Here is a 21328-nt window from a genome sequence, read left to right as displayed (position 1 = left end):
ATGCTTTTAATCTGTGATGTGCCGGACAGGATTTAATGGATTATGTAAATCCAGACAATGTTGACTTGTTTTTTCTTCTTTTATTGTCTATAATTGTAATTAAATGGTTAATTTTCAACTGCTTTGAGTGCATGGAGCCAGTTACAGCTATCATTTCACATCACATGGTTCATTATTAGCACTTTGTTCTCTTACTATTAAGTCACAATGCAGTTTTTAGTGGATATCCATCAATATATAGTCACGATGTCCATCATATACATGTTTGTTTCTTTTTCTCAGTCTGTGCAGACTGGAAGTGTTTGGCTGCCAGTACCTCACACCATCCTGTCTACAGTCAATATATAAGGTCTTTTATTTTGAAAATATCATCAGTAAAGCATAATGTATTTTTGTTTTGCTGGACATAGCAAAAAAAAAAAAAAAAGGATTAAGATTAATGTTTCTTTGTGCGTTGCTCTTGTCATGATGTTATATATTTTACATGATCTACAGTCTGTGTGTTTCAGATGTGTCCAGGTCTGAAGCATCTGAACATTGGACAGGTGCCTAAAGTCAATGCACATAGTCTCACTGCCATGACGTCACACCTCAAACGTCTTATTTCCCTTAATCTAACTGGGCTACAAGCAGTGAGTTTGAGATTTAACAATTAATAAAACCAAAACATTTTATCTTATAGTTTTAAATAACAGCATTACCTGTGTTTCCTCTGTCACAGGTGACTGATGACGCTGTGGCCATTTTGCTTCAGAACTGTGTCAAACTACAGAGTCTTAACCTCAGCTCCTGTCCTGGAGTCACTGACCTGACACTGCACAACATCAGCAGATACACACCATGTATTAGGTACTACAAACACATGTGCACACACATTGTTGAAGTTTTGAAGGGGTTTTGAAGTGTGGTTGTATGACGACTTACCTGTCAGATACCTGGATTTGAGAGGCTGTAAGGCAGTAACAGACGCAGGAGTTCAGTCTCTGACTCTGGGATGTAGAATACTTCAGTACCTGGATCTCAGCTCCACTAGCACAGGAAACAGAGGGTAAATAACACACTGAGCTGTGGTTTATATGTCTGTGCATGTATTTCATGGATATAAGGGTGTACTATTTTATCACAGGGTTAATCTGCTCACCAATTACTGCAGTGGAAACCTTCATACGGTCAAACTCAGTTTCTGCCCCATCGGCTTAGCGAACATACTGAAGCTCTGCAGACGTGGCAAGAGGTGAACACACACACACACATACATGTACAAGTACGTTTTAGTCACAATTTGTCTGCATATTTGTTTTCCACAGGGCAAATTCCACTTCAAATGTCTATATGTAAAGTAAATTTAAGGTGTAATCATCTGCTTGTCTTACTGGACTCCTTTGTCCTGTCCTCTATTGAGTAGTAAAATGTCTCCACCAATCTTAACCCTTTAATCTAACCGATATAAATGAAAATGAAGAAAAATCTTGACATTTTATGCACAAAAAAATTACATTTTAGCAGGGCATAGTGTGAAAATATCTTACTATAATGCACTTGACACTGAGGAAAACACATCAACATGCATGAAGCTAAGATATAACATTGGCCAAGCGTGATCCATCCTCTGGTAATAGTTTAGATTTGATGAAAACAAAGTGTTTCTTGGACCAAGATGTGTCTAATGTCTGCATGTTTTCCCGTCTTCAGGCTGAAGGTGCTCCATCTGTACGGCTGTGCTCGGCTCCCCACTGAGATAGAGATCCGAGAAGTTAACCCTAATGTTCAAGTTTATCCTCTGACATAACATAACACACAAACATCTGCACATAACTGGACTGATATCACCGAACCAGAACAAAAGTTTACACAAAAAGAGAGCTAAAATTATGAAATAATATCATATTTTTTACTCAATGGGCCAAATTAGTTCTGCTGGGATTCAAGGACAATTATGAATTGTGTTCAACTCATGAAAGTATGTGTTTGACTTTGTCTATAGAGATGCAGAGTTAAAATATGCTGTTGGTGTGTTGTAGGTTAACTTCATTTTTCTAGTTTTGTTGAGGCTCAAGATGGACAATTTAAAACGCTTAACATGAAAAAAGCTTAACGTAGCGTTAATGTCGGAAAACATCGTTCAATTCAGTCACCAAATTTCTCATGAAATACCTCTCGTCTTCACCTTTTTCCTCTCCATGGGCTCTCATTATAGTCCGAGTGTGTCTGTAAGAAACAAAGATCCACAGATGTTTAGAGGTGCATTTAACAAACTTAAAGCAACTGGCCATAAAATCCTCCTAATATGTCACAGAGACTCAGGAATAATGTTCATATAACAAACTGAACTCACCAACAACAGTACAACCAAAATATTTGCATTAAAAAAATATTTTGCAGACTGCAAATCATGTTTATGTTTTGCAGTCAGTAGAGTCTCAGTTGCCGAGCAACCACTGGTTGCCAGTTACGTCAGGAAACCAAACCTAAAAGACCTATTTTGAATTTGAATGTAGTAACCGTTTTTGGCCACATTCTTACATATGGCACCTTTATCGCAGACTTTGAGACAGATTTTTGGAGAGGTGAAAGAGGACATGACTCGAGATGTCCATGAGAAGTTTGGGGGTGATTGATCGCTGTTTTCAGACAAAAAGCTACGTTAAGCATTTTATAATGTCCCACTCAATCCTTTGTTATTGATGGATTTTCAAACCACTGTTCAAATGGGAAATTCTCAACTATGGTCTATTTGTTTGGTTATTTTCAACTTTCTGTGGGATCTTGACTGGATGGAAATAAAAAGTTATTTTAGATGTTACTTGAAACTCACCGTTATCTCCCTTAACTTTGCTAAAGGCAATTCCGTCCACTTCAATGCCAGTCATGGATTTACAGCATTTGCAACACCATCTTGAGGGAACTGAATATGTGTTAGGAGCGTGCACGAGGTAAGATAAGAGGAGGAGGGAGGTTATAGAAGTGAGGTTGCGGAGTTAGAACAAGTCATTTCTTGTCATGGATTAGTTATTATCAGATACAGAGGAACATATTTTTTGACAGCTGGCTTCAAACTATCTCTGATTCTCACCAAATAAAATTCCATTGTTAAATGTAACATCTGACTTTGTTGGACAGTTAAACCTGTATTTAAAACCAAAACTATGGCATCCTCAAAAGGCATTACAGAAGAAGAGGAAAAACACCTGACTCTGCTCTTTCACACCTACGATGCCGATTATTCAGGACGAATTGAGAAAAATGAATTCTCTACGATTTGCGAGGAGCTCCATGTGCTGTCCCAAGACACAGACGGCTTATTCAGCCGCCTCGACATCGACAAAGACGGCACGGTGACCTTAGAGGAGTTCATCACTGGCTTCAAAGGACAACACCAGAGGGAAGAAGATGGGACTGAAACAGAGGGAACAATCGGAAACACCAAGGAGCAGGTCATCTCCAGGTAAGAGGAAGGTCTTTTGATGCGGTTCTGTGTTGTAGATTTGGATTTTTATAAATTGAGAGACTGTGGGAAAGATTTTCACGTGTGTCATTACTGATGTAGTGTCGTTAGGAAGTAACCTTCAGGTCTCAAGCGAGTCATTCTTGCAAGAATCAAGCAAGTCAACTGGAGTCCCTGATTTAAATCAAGTAAGTTACAAGTCAAGTCGTACATATATAGAAGATGAATTATAATATTAATGAAAATCAATAAAACTACCAAGCCTAAAATGTAAAAAAAATGCATATCAAATATTACCAGCTTGTTTTGCGCACTAATAATTTGATTTGAAGTGTCTAGTGAAATTTCACGTTGTGGTCGCTTGGTTGCCAGGTTTATACGCAAGCCTGCAAAAGCAGCCAATGTTTTCCATCCATCCATTTTCTACCAGTTATATCCTCCTGTGTGCAAGTTTTCGGTGTTTCAAAAAACAAATTGTGACGGTAACTCCTCAATATTTGAGAAAATATTGATAAATATTCCATAAGTCAATTAATTTTACTCAAGTCTAAGTCAAGTCAACGTTAGTCAAGCAAATCTCAAGTCCTCAAATTTGTGACATAAGTCACATGACTCTGGTTACAACTTCTAATATGACTTATTATGGGGAGTGAAGTATTGTTTTTAGTGGCTCTCTGTGTCTGTTTACAGATAAGTTAAAACAACTTCTAATGTCACTGTTGTGAACACAGGGAGTTTTAAGTAGAAGTGTAAATGACAGTGAGTGCAACATTACGTGTACGTTTGTGTATGTGTGTATAAAGTCTTGTGTCCAGTACCTAAAAGGGAATACTTGTAGAAGTCTTAAAGTATGAATTTCTGATATAAATGGACTTAAAAGTAAAATTAAAACTATTAAAAAAACAAAAACAAATGTGTGCAATGGTGGCTCAGTGGTAGGGCGAGTTATCTTTCAACAGTCTATGAGTCCTTGAGCAAGGCACTTAACCCCATGTTGCAGCGTTTGAATGTGTATAAAGCAGCTCATCAAGACTAGAAAAGTCTACATAAATATAAACGATTACCGACTCTTCTTCTTCTGATTTTATTTGGTAGTAACAAGTAAAGAGAGTGAGAGGAAATTATGACAAAGTAAAGTACAGATATGTGAATTTTTTGCTTAAGTATAGAAACGAGGTATTTGTACTTTTACATTACAATACTGTGTATGTGACATGTCCAAAGTCCAGCCCGTAAGCCAATCACGACCCCCAGATTCGGCGTGCTTTAAAACCGGAGTCGCGGGTTAGAATCTCACCTGTGACAGACAGATCCGTGCATTCACCTCATGTTATGTTATTTGACTCCAGATGTGAAAGAAATGCCAATTTTTTTTTCCACTTTCCAATTGTGACAATGGCTATTCAATAATTATAAAACAGTGCACACTTGTATGTAACTTTTAGTGTTATAGAAACTGTTAAAAGCTGCATATTACAGGGTTGGAAGGTTATAAACGTGATCTCCATAGATATTTATAAAGCACAGAAGTATAGTTCTCTGGTTTATAATGTCCATTCAATCTTTCACAGCCTATCAGCCTGTCAACACAATGAAAGCACTTTCTCTTTGGCCTCAAGCCCAGACCTTTATTGTTGAGGAGAGAGGGAAGTGACACACACACACACACACGCACACGCACGCACACACACACACACACAAACACCGTTTACCTGAGGCAGAAACAGCAGCTGCTTCCACTGACTGTCTCTCTGTCTGCAGCCGTCAACCAACTGGACGAGGACTTTTTGTCTTTTCTGGACACTTAATACTTGTTTTAAATGGATTAATTTTCGTACACTTGTGGACATGTTAGGAGAACAACATTAGGAGTTGTACCGATGACCTGAGGCCGATCTGGAGTTTCCCCCCCTCTCTCTTTCTTCGACACATTAAACCATGAATCGCCTTCTGTTTTTTTCCAGCCAGCCTCATCCAGCAGTGATCGGCGGCATGAGCGCGGAGGAGCGTGACCGTCTGCGCTCGCTCTTTCACGCCTACGACGTGGACAAGTCCGGGAGGATCGAGAGGGACGAGTTCCTCACCATCTGCGCCGAGCTGCAAGTGTCCACGGCCGAGGCGGACCGCATTTTTGACAGGCTGGACGCGGACCAGGACGGCACCGTCACCCTGCTGGAGTTCATCAGCGGCTTCCACGAGCGATACGGGGAAGACATGATGGAGTCGGACGGAGGAGACATGTCCGCGGCCTGGGAGAACTTCGCGGGGAGACTGGGTGAACAGAGCAAGTTCATCCCCAGGTGAGAGCAAAACACTGCGGTGTGGAGATGTTCAGGCGATATGAGTGAGTTTAACAGTCAGTTTTGTAATGTAACAAAGTACAAATACTTGTTACTGTACTTGAGTACAAAATTACCATACTTTACTTTGATATTTGTATTTCTAGCAAATTTTACTCCATTACATTTCCTCTAACTATATTTGTTACTCGTTACTACCAAATAAAATCAGAAGAAGAGAGTTGGTAATGGCCTATAGACACATAGACTATAGGAATTGAACCCACAACCCAATCCAGTTGAAAAACAACTTTCCCTACCACTGATCTACCGTGGCTCAGTCCTAACTCCTCACTTTTTAAAATACTTTTACTTCCAAAACGTACATTTTATATCAGAAAATGACTTTGGATACTCAAGACTTTTACTTAAGTAATATTGTATGAAAAGTGACTTCAACTTCTACCAAAGTCATTTTCTGGTAAGATACTAGTACTTTTACTCAAGTATCTCTTCTTAGGTACTTTATACAAGACCTATCAACAGCCAACTCCAAAATTAGGGATGCATATCGGTATCATTCAATATCGGTCGGATAGATCAGATATCGGACTGATAAAAATGGAAAATCCAATACCATCCAAACATCCTATATACTGTATCGCATGCTTCACTAGCACAGGCTGTAAAAGATGTAAATAAAAATGGGCAAAAGTATTTTATCTGAGTCATGCACAAATGTTCGGACTAATATCAGTATCGCACACAAAAAAGTGGTATCCCTATCCAAAATAGCCACTGGACAGTATTGAAATGGACAGTGTATAATGTCCACACTCTGCCATCATTTAAACTCCACGAAATGAACATAATTGTCTCCATTACACAACGAAACCAGATGAATCAAATTCCTATCATAAATGTAGTTACAAAAAATGTTTTTTCTAAGGAACGTAAGGATATATATGTATTTAAGTAAATATTCCAAAGTGAAAAAGAAGGTCCTGGGAAAGTGCAGGATCCCACTTGTGGTTTCTGAAATAAATCACCAAGACTGCGTGCTGTTAAGCATAATTTTCAAGTCGCATGTGTGAAATCTTTACAACTTTCCCAACTCAAGATTATTGAATAGTCACAAATATTCACTGTTTGTTTTACTGTTAGAATTTATCATCACAATGTGTGTTAACATATTGTGTGTTGTCCCATGTAACCCACAACACACGAGGACAACTGTCGACTGTGGAAAAGGTTTGAGTACAACACAGAATTAGCCTCAGTTCTACAAGAACTCATGTTGTGTTTTCGTGTGAGTGAAGTGAACGTGTGAGTCTTTGTTTGTCTTGAGTTTTTCTCCCCTGAAGGAATCATTATAATCCAGAGTCAGATAGACTTGTTTTTCTGTGAACTCATTTGTTTCTGTTTCAGTTATTTTATTTAAGGCTGGATGAGTGAAACGACACGTAACCTTTAACTTAAAATGTGAAAGACAGACCCGTAGGTAATGTTTGTTCATCAGTCTAATGATATTAATAATTATTTTAGCAAATATATGTTAAACATGACCCAACCCAACCTGGATTTTCTGAATTTGACTGGAACCAAATATGATTTTAATATTTGGGAAATGTTTGTGGACAATTTCCCAGCATGTTTCAAGTGACTATTGGAAGAGCATTCTTACGCCTGTTTGACTGCTGTGTTCAACTGATGCCACAGACAAGATCTCAGTCATTTACATACAGCATGTGTAACCTCGCACTAATGTTGTGTGGCACAGGGAGAACCAGACCCAGTTTAAAATGCTATTGCCCAGTAAGGATGCAACTTCAATTCAATCTGTTGATTCGTTTCTCAATTAATCCAGTCATCGTTTGGTCCATTAAGTGTTGATAAAAGTGTTTATCAAACCTGGAAATGATGATGTTGACCATTGTCAAAGTTTTTAATGATTTCTTTGTTATACAGCAAAGAAATATTCACATTTAAGAAGCTGAAAAATTGTTTTGCTTCTTTAAAAAAAAACAGTCAAACCAATTTATCCATTATCAAAATGGTTGGCTATTTAATTTAGAAATCGATTAATATTGTATTTTATATTGATTAAACTGCCCAGCACCAAAATTGGATTTTTAATTATTAATCTATGGGGAAAATACTACAACCTCCTCTCCTCCATCACCCACATCTGCAGCTCAGCCTCCACTATGTAAATGTCACTATACCTGAACTGCAGCTTTAATGCAATACTGTTTCTCTGGTCCATGTGTCCCAGAACCTTACAGACAGATCACATGCAGGGTAGTGTTTGCCATTTGTATCAGAGGTGAAGCAAAACACCCTTCACAACTAACAACTGTGATCATTTTTATCCTGGTTAAAGATTCTTCTGTTGTCATATTAACATCAACAACAACATTATTTCTACTTCACATGCAGATTTAATATTAGGGCAATAATTAGTATCTTTCTCTTTTCAGTGCATATACAATAAGTCATCTTCAGTAGTTTGCTGTGGTATATTTCATTTCTGGATGAGAAAAGTCTACAACTTCACTCAAGCAAGTCCAGTTGCCTATGACTATACATTAGGAAGATGACTATGACCTGGATGACCAACAACCTTCACATACATGTACAACAAGTCACAATATTTTCCCATTCGTCTTCTCATAGTCATTAATTTGCTGCTTTTAAATGTAAATAACTACTCTGTACAGATACTGTGTTTGTGGATGACATGCAGTTCCAGGTCACGCTAATGTTCTCTACCTGCCGCATAAAAAAAAAAACTAGGTTGTCATCCGTTTGACCACAGACAACTCACATGTTTCTGGAGTCATGGAAAGTCAAGTCCCAGTTGAACTTTGGTAACAGTGGTGCAGTGCTACAGTAGCGCTCGGCAATATAGCCATAAAGATTATTTCAACAAAATCGTCAAATAATTCTACATCAATAATTATCACGATAAATGTCGGTAAACAAGGTGCTGTTTAAAAACTACTTTTCCTGAAAGAAAACAATAAACACCTGTTAGTGAAGCATGTTACAAAGGTAAAACATTCAAACTGTAGTAAACCTTTAAATAAACAAATGTCCATTACACACAAAACCATTGTCACCATCATCAAATTAGTTCACACAAAGGTGATGAAGGCTGTCAGCTCCACACCACTCTCTCTGTGTTTCTAAGCATTGTTGAGATGAAGGCAGAAATTTTTAATTTTGAAGGGCAAAATTATTATTTTAATCTTGTCAATGTCTTAACTATATTTTCTATTCATTTCGCAACTCTTTTGATGAATAAAAGTGTGACTTTTAATGCAAAACACAAAAATGTATAGGTGACCCCAAAATTTTGAACGGTCGTGTATCTCCGTCCACACAGAACCCCCTGAAATGTCTCTAAAAACGCTGTAGTACATATGCCTGCACTGTAAGTTGCGCTGTAACTTTACACCAAAAAACAGAGAAGAAGACTTTGTAAACATTAGATACTTTATAATAACAGAAACTGAGGCAGAGGATGGGAATCTTTCAGGGTGACAAAAGAACAAAACACTGTCACACACAGAGAGTTACAGTATTTTGTGAACAAAATGGCTTGGATTTCCAGACATTCATTTATGTTTTTAAAGTTTATCCATGCATATTCAAGTGGAAAATGTGCAATACTCAGCTCTTGCAGTGGTCTTACACAGCTGTTTGTATTTAGGCAAATTCCTCAGAATCATTTGTAGAAAACCGGTTTTATAGAAAACAACGTATTTGCTCTTGGTCATCAATAAAACTCAACAATAGAAGTAGTTTCAAAACTGGTAACAGTTGCTGTGTTGGGTCAAGCTGTGTTAACATGTCTCTTTATTTGTGTATATTTTTATATTTTAATCTGTATTTTGTGTGTGTGTGTGTGTTTGGCCCCCGGCCTGGCATGGGACAACTCCTCGTGCTACTGTGCGGTGGCGACACCGATTGTCACAGTGGTACCTTCTGCTAAATACACCCTCTTATCTGACACCGATTACAGTCAACAACAGTCAGCTGAGACATGGCGGCCTGAGAAGCACAGTGCCTGTTTTTCAGCGCATGAAAGAATATTTGTCGTTTTAGATTCAGGCGTAATGAGCACACAAAATCAATTAACTCTCTATTCATAATTAGTTTCTATGACTATGGTGAATGTAGTGTGCTGTGTCTTTTTGTCGAGTAACTTTAGGTCTCTCAGCTGACTGAGGCGACGACTGTAAGGGATCAGGCTGCAACAACAAAGTATATCAAAACTTTGGCTGTGACATCTGTTATCAACCAGATAAACAATAATATACTAGAGAAAAGTAAACACCAGGGTTGGACTGGAGGCAGATAAGAAAGCAGAAAGCCCAGTATTACATTCTGCTTCTGTTCATTTCGTATGTGTTACAATGCGTGTGTGACGCTGCTGCAAGCTGTAAGTTATTGACTGACAGACAACAGTGTCTATATACTTAGTAATACAGCCAGTCCATCCTGTTAGAAGGCAAACACACACACGTTCATGATCCACTTTTACCATCAAGCTGTGACGCAGGACACTTTATCACTGTCGTGGCTCCAGAGCGACACAGTCAGGGTAAAAATTAGATCATGTCGAGATGTAGTTGATATAAAAAGTGTATGTGGATAGGCATGCAGGGGAACTGGGACACAGTTTATGAGTTGTTTTGATGTGAATGGGGATACAACAGAATAATAAAATGTAGTTTTGTTGGTAGAGAATAACAACAAAATGCAGTTTTCACCAGTTTACCAGCTCTTTTGAAAGTGTACCTCTGCAAAGTGTACATTTAGGATATTATTATTTATCTGCTGTCCTTATGTACTTGAAAACCATATGTAAAATGTGGCCCACGCACACATTTTTTTTTCAGGAAATGGAAAGGCCCCTTTAAGATAATATTATATATATAATATTCATTTTGCATCATAAATGTTTTTTGTGAACTATATATAAAAAAAAACACTTTTATTTTGAAACGGTGTGCAACATCATCCTAAATATGTTTAAATGCAACATCATGATGGATTATCACGATATAATTTTATTTTCTAATCACCCACATCTTTTGGCCCAATCCTGACCAGACTAGAAGTTCACTGGCCCCCAGGGTTATTTTGAGTTTGAGGCCCCTGCTTTAGGCTGTATTGTCTTACATAGGATCTGTTACAGCCAGAAGCAAATAATCGTTGTGCGTAATGATGGGTCTGGACTTCTGAGATGTTTTTATTGCTCTATGGACATAAAAATAAGTTTTTCCAGGCTAAAAAATATACATTATCAGGGTCAGACTTTCTATTACTGCTACATTACCTCTGTTATATTGCTGTTACTGTATTTTATTCATAGGTTTTATTCAATTCAGACTCTACTGACTCCTGACTGAATTCCTGATTTTATTCCAGGCAAGAACAAGCGTCGACGCTGTACCAGAACATCAGTCTGACGGAGCCCAGACTGATTCCTCAGTTTGAAAAAGTCATCGTTAACTTCACCAAAGAGATCAAACAGCAAAACTTAGAGATGGAGAACCTGGCGCTCGCCATCAAACGGTGAGAAACACAGACTCACAGTCACACATGTGCGTTCTATAATGATGTAGTATGATAAGTTATTCACATACATATCAGGTACTTTTTAACAACTCCTCACTGTGGCCACACACAGAGAAAACACTGTGTAGTAAATAATAGACGGTTGGAGTTTCCTAGACTTTCATCGCATTCTCTTTATGCCATTATCCTCTGTATGTTCCACAGAGCGCAGGACCAGGCATCCATGCAGCTCAGTGAGATGGAGGAGGAGATGGACCAACGCATTAACGCTGCAGAGAGAAAAACACGCGAGCAGGTGAGGGGGGGAGGGGGGCAAACTCGCCACATCTTCTCCAATTCAAACGGATACATTAACTTCCCTGTGCGGTTTTGTTTAAATATTGTAAATATTGTTTCTTTCTGTCTCTTTGAGTTTGCGAAGCGATAAGAAGGGAGTGTTTTTTCGAGCTGCTCTTCCCTCATGTCAAACAAAACATGCGCGGCTTGAATATCACGTTACTCATCCGAACTTAACTGAACAGCTGGACTTTACAACCCTGTGGTTTCCATGTATTTAATCAGAGTTTTACTGACTCTGTATTTTATATGATAGGACGCCACAGTTTATTCTCAATGAAAACACTGAACAACCTGCAATAAACTGCATTTTTCTTACTGTGCCTTTAAATCCTGGCAGGCAGAACTTATGTAAGTATACTTCACTGACTCGAGAGCTGCTGTTTATTTTGTGAAAGAAAAGCACACACACACACAGTCATGTTCCAACACCTATTTCTGTAGACACACACAAAGTTGCTGATATGCTTATTGATTATCCAGAGGTCTTCGGCCATGTTTCAATGTGACACAGATTGTTGAGTCACAGACGTTACATAACTGCAGAGAGAGAGAGCAAACACATCTCAGTCTGAGGGGTCTGAAAGCAAATTCAGGAGTAAACCACAACACTTAATCCAAACAGAACTTTACAAAGAGGCAGTGCTCTCTGCTGAGATTAGGCTGTTTGCATAGAATTTAGCTGACTTCTCAGCTAATTTATATCATCATTATAAATGAAAAGTAAAGCTTTTCTACAATAGAGTATGATGTCAATCCTGTAAATTATGCTCCTCTTCATCGGAAAATAGACAAATACAGGACATAGGCGTAGACACCAGTGTGATTGACAGCTGGTATCGTCCAATAGGGTTGTAGGTAACGACTGTGAACTTACAGTTCCAAAAACTCTCATCATAACGGGAGTTTGTTTTGCAACCCGAAGACTATGTTCATTTTACATAATATAGTTTATGGCTGTTTGGAGGAAGCCAGAAAATGCTTATGTCAGGAAAGTTTAGCATCATTTAACAAATAATGTGTTTGTGTTCCCGTCTGCGTCCGTGCAGGAGAAGAGGCGAACGGAGGCCGAACTGAGCGAGCTACGGAGAAGTTACGAAACTGAAATTTGCGAGCTTCAGTGTAAGATCCAGAGGATGCAGATGGTAAATAACGTCCGGCCATCGGACTCTTAAAATATTCAGCTGCACTCTTAGAAATAAAAGTGCTAAGTAGAACCATATAAGGTTCTTCAGCTTGTCCTCATAGAAGAACCATTTTTGGTTCGACCAAGAAGCCTTTTAAAACCCCTTTATTCAGGAAAGTGGTTTTAAAGGGTTCTCTGGATCAAAATGGTTCCGACTAGAACCATTAGTGTTACCAAAAACCTTTGAAAAACCCTTTCTTCGGGAAAGGGGTTTTCAGAAGCAAATGGTTCCAGGTAGAACCTCAGCCCTTGTAGAAGGACCATTTTGGAACCCTTATTTCTAAGAGTGTACATGCAGCGCTGTCTTTACGTGTATCAACAAAATGGATTATCCAGACTGTTTCCCACTACTTGATCTTGTTTTTCCAAGATGAGACGAGGGAGCTGGCAAGAGAATCTCTTGAGAATCTCACATACAGAGCCCTTCTTTTTTATTCTTATGATCTCGGTCTAATGGACATCAATGTGCCATACACACGTGTACAGTGCAGTCATGTCAAAGTCTTGAAAATAAACACTTCAGGGCCCCTCAGGGCCTCATGATACACTTCACTGCTAAAGCTAAAGAGAAACTTCTTGGTTTTTTTTAAATCGAAGATTTACTGTACATATGTGGGGGAAAAACATGATTCTGCTCATCAGTGGAAAGTTTTTAAGAGTCCTTTTTTTTAAGGAAACACTGACTTCATTCACTGGAGCATGAACCAAGACTAATTTATTCTTCAGGCCCCAATGACACAAAGACAAATATTAATCAACTAAATAACCTTGATTTGTTCGTATGGATTAAAATGGAACTAGAATATGCTTTAGTGCATAAAGGAGGTATCTGAGGGGCTGCAGATAGAGTAAAAACTCTTTAATTTAATGTTATTATAGATGCATTATTTTGTTGGAGTTCAAGTATTAAACATTTGAGCAATTATAAACAGTATTTTATTAGAATCATTGTGAGTTTTTACTAATATACACACTTTTGCAGGCTTTTAAAAAGTCTTTTTTCTAGTTTGTTTTAATGAATCTAAAATATGTGAACTTGTCCATCAGATTGAAGAGAAATACAAGAATATCACAGGGAAAGATGAGTCGCTGGCATTGAAGAAGAAGATCACTGAACTAACACTGGTGAGTTAATCTGCACGTTGTTCTCATTTTTATTTGCTGGGAGAAATTTGCTTTCTTTTAACATTCTTATACTCCCATATTGTTTTTTTGTATTATGCCTGCAGGATAACCAGCGTCTAAAGCAGGAGCTGTTGAAATCCCAGACCAAAGTGGCCTGTCTCCATAGCGAGATGGACATGCTGAAGACAGAGTTAACCGACCACAGCATCAACTCTGAACGGTGAATTCATGCTTTTGTTTCCTTGTATGCACAGTGCCAGATTCATGTCTCACTGGTCTAGATCAACGTTCAGATTCATTGAAAGTATCATATGATGGGTTACTCTGAAATCTGCATTAGCTGTGTGACTGTGCAACTTCCTTTTTTGTGTTTTTTTTTTCATTTCAAACACGTCTTATTTTGGAGATTGAATTGATATTAAGAATAATACATTATATTTAAATAGTGGTTTTAAGGCAGGGGTCTCAAACTCAAATGACCTGGGGGTCACTGAGCGTCTTTTCAGCTTAAAAAGCTTAATATTATCCATCATGATATCAAAGAGATCAGAATTTCAAAATAAAAGTGTTGATGTGCAAAATGAATCTATTCATTAAAAAAACATGCATAAATGCCTCATTATAACTCAATTGGAGGGTTGCAGTTGGCCCATGGGCCGCAACTATGAGACCTCTGGTTTAAGGGGTGCTCAAAGACACTTAATAGATAGTTCAAGGTCATTAAAAACACACCGTTTCATACACAGATTACAAATAAAACCCTCAAACCTGACAATTTTGTGTTTTTAAATAAGAAATGTCTCATTTGAGACACAAAGTAGTACATATGTGGCGTTATCACTTTGTTTGGAGACACAAACTTCTGCCAGCGGTTTTTTCCTCAAGCATGAATTACATCAAATCCAGATATTGTTTTCATTATTTCATATCATATTAGGTTACTTTTTATTTAATTATTTCCCCACAAATAATGGAAGGCCACAAGTAGGCCTGCATAATTTGGGGGTTTTCAAAACTAGGGCTACACATGCCGCTGTTTCATCTTTCTCCACTTCATTAGAGTTCAATGCTTTCCTTCATTTTAATTTCATAAATGCAACAAACTATAATAATAATAAAAATGATGCTGTTATATAATAAATTATTGAATTATTGGGTTGCAGTTCACAGACAAATGCACACACTTAACCTTCGCTCAAACGTTTGAAAGTCTAAATGTGTAATGACTGTAAATGAAGTTGTAGAGCAGGTTCCATCCACTGTTTTTCATCTAAATTGTGAATTTAGGAAGAATAAATATTTGTTCTCGGTGATCTCATCTCAATGCATTCCATTATACATGTCATAGAGACAGAGGAGTGTACTCTCTCCCTGTTTTGTCCCAGCTGAAACAGGATATCCTGGAGCAGCTTCGCACACATAAGAACTTCTTCAGCAGTGTTAGTGCGTTACTTAGGAACAGAAGCAGCAGAGGCCAACAGCGAAGTGACACTCTTTTCCTGCTCAGACCAACTCATGATGTGTTTGATATCGTTGTGTGTCTGGTGTGATTCATAAACGAGGTGCAGTGTCGTTCACTGGCCAGTGAGGTGCACTGCTGTGTTGGATATGATCTCAGGTTAACTGAGGCAACAATATTATGAAACTGAACTGAACTGTTTTTGAAACACACCAATAGTAAGCAATCAAAAGGAAAAGTTTTGAAAAGACAACAATTTAACAACTTATTAATCCACACTGATATGGACGGAGAATCACCACCTTTTAAGTTGTTAATATTCTTTAAAATGTATTTGGATAGACATTTCTATTAAAATGAGGACTGAGATAACATACATTAACGTACATTGAGTCTGTTTAAATAGGATTTATCACTGGCCAAGTCTATTTTTGTAATAACTGATGTTTTGTGCAGATGTTTTGTATATTTAAATTCTAAAAGTGTGTTTACTACCGTTGTGTTGCAGAGATGAGGAGCTCATGCAACAGTTCTCTGACGAGCGCGACATCCTGGAGAGTCAGATCGAGATTCTGCAGTGAGTTAGACTTAGTTACTGATCGTACCTCATTTTGAAAATAAAGATTATCCAGTAAAAAATATCTAAAAAAAAGTGTGTGTGTGTGTGTGCAGGAAAGCCAACAGGAAGCTCCACGACAACAACGATGGCCTGAGGACGACACTGGAGAAGGTCACAAAGGTGAGAGTTGCATTTTTACGAAGAACAATCTTAATTTACATTTTTTAGTTTCCAATAAATAACTTCTATGTGTTTGATACTAATAATGATTTTGATTTTGTGTGTTACAGTCTGGTAACAGCGGATCACCAGGAGAAATAAAGAGCAGAAGTAAAAGCATCTGTTACACGTCACCGCATGCATTAATGGACAGGTGAGACCAAAAAAGTGTGTTTGTCTGCGCCACCTACAGTCAAGTCAGTGCAAGTGCATTTATGTATCATATGAGTCACACAAGATATGGAAACAATAGACTTTACTCTGTCCATAAATTACTTTTGTGCTGAATTTGTCTATTTGTCTATTTTATCTAACTACCACTGAACTATACAATTATACTCTGGATATTTTGTGGCATGTATCACAGATTACGTCCCGGTCTCTTCCACAGGTTCTACCAGCATTTGAATGAGGATTTCTCGCCGTACAACCGCCGGCCCAGCTGTGACACTCTGGCCTTGGCCATGTGTGACCCGGGCCTGAAGCGCAGAAACAGCAGTGAGTGTGAGGAGGACAGCCTGCCCGAGATCTACATGGACAGTGGCCTGTCGACGCTCAGAGGCTCACACGGCGGCTACGACTCTGAGCACGAGATCAAATGTCACGAAGAAGAAGATGAAGAGGAGGAGGAGGAGGAAGAGGAGGAGAAAGAGAGAGAGGAGAAGACAAGGGAGAACAACTACCATGACTGCATTATTGAAGAGAACTCTGACAATGAGGTGAGACAAAACGGAAAGAACTACTTTAAAGCTGTAGTGTGTAACTTAAGACAGACAGTCGTCGGATAAAAATGCAAAATCCATCACAATTCAAAAATCCTATATATCACATGCTTTACTATGCACAGACTGTAAAAATGTAAAGAAAAGTCGGCAAAAGCATTTCAGCTGAGTCATGTTTGGGCTGCACAAATGGTCTAAAATGACTTTATCGGACTAATGTCAGTATTGGTACATACTCGTTGATGATTAGTGATATTAGTATCGGATGCAAAAAAGTGTTATGGTCCCATTCCTAGTATTACTTATTAACAGAGCCCATGTTCAGATGAAGGAGGCAGCATAAGAATAATGTTATGTAATTTCTACTCAGACGGAGGTAAAATAACAGATTGATAGCAACAACAAAAGAACTCAACAAAAGTTACACACTGCAGCTTTAAAAAAAATTTGTAGAACACATTAGCTAATTAGCTTACTTTACATTTGGTTTAAATGTATGATAAATTTAAATTTCAATGATGTCTGTGGTGTTATTGTCTTCCACTGTGTGTGTACATCACAGCCGGCAGAGATACAGGACAGTGAGTCAGCGTTTGGGTCAGACAGTAGCTCAGTGTTGGAGTGGAAGCTGCCCGAGTCCATCAATGTCACCAAAAATGTCACCCCTGCTCCGACAACACGAAAGGCTCTCAGTGCCATCAGTGTTCAGGTAAGACAGCGACAAACTCACTCAACAAATCCTGGTGCTGATTTTTGTTCATTTAAAGCTTAGAATTCAACTTTATTGGTTTAATAAATTTAATTAAGTCAGTGCCTTGACATGATTCAGCTGTCAACTGTATCAACAGAAGAGTCACGTGATGTGGTTGTGACAGTGTCTTGCTCAGCTGTTCCTTTTACAGGTTTATCAGACAGAGACAGCAGGGGACGACAATGCCCCCTGCTGTCTGACACCTCGTCTGACACCTTGTCTTCAACCAAGACCCCCTGCCTACATCCTATCTTACACCTGGGATGCTGTCCTTGACAAGGCAACAGACGGCAGGGGGCATTTACCTGTCTGAAGAAATAAAATTTAAGCTCAAGTGTATCACAAAGAAGACAGTATGAACCTATTCAGACTATTGCATTTACAAGTGCTTCACTATCCCTTTTCTTCACTTGACCTCTCCAGAAGGACGAGGCGAGCTCTGACCTGGGCTACATGACGTCAGAAAGAGCGTTCAGAATCGTGTTGGCCGGAGACGCTGCAGTGGGAAAGTCCAGCTTCCTGCTGCGTCTCTGCAAGAACGAATTCACGCCAAGCTCCAGCGCAACTCTGGGTGAGCTGCATGGATCAAAGACAGCCAATCTGTTCACTTTTGTTAGTTCTATTCCCCCCCTTTAGTCTATCAGAGTATACATTTCCAGCTAATACTTTTTTAAAAGGAGGTCGAGCCTGAGGACAAATCAAAAATGATTCTGAACCCAAGATCCAGACTGGATTGAAACGTGTGCAGGTTCAACCTCCTTTTAAACTTTGTCTACCATTAACTTGATTTTCAAGGTCGAAATATGTGCCAATATTTTTTAAATTTTTTGACGTTAACGATCGTTTTACTGTGATTCTTCAGGAGTGGATTTCCAGATCAAGACACTCGTCGTAGACGGAGAGCCTGTTTTACTACAGCTGTGGGACACTGCAGGACAGGAAAGGTGTGTTCTATTAATTCATTAATTATGGACATTCAGCTGCAAAATGGCTGTTAAACTCACAAAAGAGTCCCCTCCCCACACATTCTAATGCCTTTCTTACTGTGAGAAATATGCATATACTACCTTAATCTTATTATCTAATTATTCTTCATATTTTTATATTTAACTATTTATTCTGCACACATTCTGAGCCACTGAATCGTCATTTCATTCTGTTTTGCTACGGTTTGGTCCGAGTCATGTTGTGTGAATCCTAAAGTCACAACAAACGTGTCTGAACTGCCTGAATCATTTTTCTTTCGCTCATCTTAGGTTTCGCAGCATCGCAAAGTCTTATTTCCGCCGCGCGGACGGCGTGCTGCTGCTGTACGATGTCACCTGTGAAAGGAGCTTTCTAAATGTCAGAGAGTGGGTGGACATGATTGAGGTAAACACACTCCACACTGCTCTCCTCTGAAGAAAAAAACATCACTAATGACAACAAAGTGAAGGAGGAAATTCAGCATTTCAGATTTGAGACACAATAAGAAAATGTGCTGTGATCTTTTTAATTTGAATATGAAACTAAGTGGTCTTAATTGTTTTTCTCTTTCTACATGCTGCAGATGTGTAAGTGTGGGTTGTGTTCTGTTATTGTATTGTGAGCATGTTAAAATGTGTGCATGTAGTACAGTGTGTGTGACTTGTATCTTGTGTTATGTGACAAAATCCATCATGTACACACTGTGGTGATTATTATAACTAAGACTTCTTGGCTAGATTATTGATTTTTTTGTCTATATCAGTCTATTTTGTTCCTTTTTTTTGTTTATTAGCAAGACGTTTCTTCAGAGGATGTTCCCATCATGCTCGTGGGTAACAAGTGTGACCTCAGACAAAGTGGAACCAACATTGTTCCGACCAGCTACGGAGAAAAACTGGCCATGGTAGTTATAATAAATTAAAGTCATTACATTTACGTTGTTGTACGGTTAGCAATGAATATCGATTTCCTTCCCCCAACAGACGTACAACACTCTGTTCTGTGAAACCAGTGCCAAAGATGGCTCCAACATCCTTGAGGCTGTGCTGCATCTGGCCAGGTAAGACCCGACAACTGTGTCATAAAAACAAATACAACTAATTCAGCGCTAATTCCTTGCAAATACATGAGATAGATGCTACAAAGCACAGAAGAGACGGTGGAACAGCCAGCAAATGAATCCTGCACCATCCTCAGTCAATCAAAAGTGTTTATCTGTCAAACTACTGACCGTAAAGTACGTGTAGAATTAAATTCTGAAACCTTTCATGGCAGCTTCTTGGAGTTTTTAGCCTTAGTCCAAACATTTGCAGCCGTATTTGTACCAAGTGTTAAGCCATGGAAACCAAATCTCCTTCACTATTTTCTTTTCCCCTCCACAGGCAGGTTAAACAGTACGCTGCTTTAAATCAAAAGAGTCACCATCAATCGCTGCCCAGCTTGGATGCTCCCAGGAAGAAACCAAATTTCTCCTGTTGCACCTGATCAAATTCCTCGTTTCTGGACTGGTCTGACTTAATGTGAACTCACAAAATGCAAAAGTGCAGGAATCTGACTAAAAAGAAATGAGACATAATCTCTGCAACGGGAGCAAATCATCGACACCGTGGTTATCCACAACTATTTTATGAACGGAAGTATGGAAGTGAGCAAGTTTTTTTGTTATTCAGGGTCTTTTTAAAAGAAATAATGTACTCAATTTCTCTATCTGTTCCATAGTTTTTGAATTTGAATGTTTGTCAGTATGAACTTTCTTACTACTGTATGTGACAGTTATGTTCTTCATGTGTGATGTTATCTCACACACTTGCACAAGATCCTTCCATGTGTTTGATATAATTTGAACAGAAGGAAGCAAGAAAGTAGAAGGAAAACTGTGTAGTAAGAATAATGTGTTTTCTCTGTGAAGACATGCTGTGTCATACACTGGTGAAGACCTGTCCAGGATGTAACCTGCAACTGTCATCAGTGTAACAGACATTAATGCAAAGTGATATGTATTTGACATGTAAAGGTATGTATGGTGTGTAAAGGTCCAGTGTGTAAGAATTAGTGACATCTAGTGGTGAGACGAATATGCAGTTGTTCTTTTTTGAAAAACTTTTGCATTATACAGTTCTAGCATGACTCAGCTTGGCTCTGCTTAGTACCTGGTGAGCTGAGCCGAGGAAGAGTCATGAGCATGACGTCCGACAATTCTGAACTGTAGACTCGGATTTAAAAATCCTGAAAACATGCGTTCATCTCTTCTGAAATCTCAATATTTAACAGAGGAGACGCCAATCGTGAGCCAAATCACAACCAGTTTAGCTGTGTTTTAATTCAGTGACTGTGTCAGATTAACTGATTCTAATGATTCAGTACACCGAAAACAAATACTTTGCTCGTCACTAGTTTGTGTCGCGTATAAAACAACATCACGGCAGTTTCACTCAGCCATGCCTGGTACCCAAACTGTGTGGAATCCAGCTGTGCTAAGTCGTGTTAGAACTGTATAATAGAAAAGCGCCATAGAAACATGGTGCCACAAGATGGCGGCCTCCATTAAGCAAGGCCCTTGCCCATAGTACATACTCAAAGCTTATTCTAAAAGCCCTTCACAATAAACAAAACAAAATTGTGAATAATTCAGAGGTGAATGCCGATGCATCCTCTCTATTTACACGTAATATAATAAATTAAACTTATAGTA

The 21328-nt window shown here is 38.7% G+C and overlaps 1 protein-coding gene across 1 annotated transcript; it reads left to right on the top strand.

Moving 5' to 3' along the window:
* Positions 1–3146: 3146 nt before the first annotated feature.
* rasef (RAS and EF-hand domain containing) lies at positions 3147–19700 on the top strand (the record flags this gene model as incomplete). Its single annotated transcript, XM_083904927.1, has 17 exons — positions 3147–3445; positions 5410–5745; positions 11164–11310; positions 11518–11608; positions 12699–12794; positions 13883–13960; positions 14065–14180; positions 15928–15996; positions 16092–16158; positions 16269–16351; positions 16589–16916; positions 17482–17628; positions 18094–18241; positions 18533–18614; positions 18927–19041; positions 19433–19540; positions 19620–19700. 17 exons carry the CDS (start codon positions 3147–3149, stop codon positions 19698–19700), a joined length of 2391 nt encoding a protein of 796 aa, XP_083761053.1.
* Between the last annotated feature and the right edge of the window lie 1628 nt (positions 19701–21328).

Source organism: Microchirus variegatus, assembly GCF_963457635.1.
Source record: "Microchirus variegatus genome assembly, chromosome: 18".
In the NCBI taxonomy this organism is placed as follows: domain Eukaryota; kingdom Metazoa; phylum Chordata; class Actinopteri; order Pleuronectiformes; family Soleidae; genus Microchirus; species Microchirus variegatus.
Note: the sequence above shows the minus strand (reverse complement) of the source record. Positions and strands in the feature narration are given on the sequence as shown.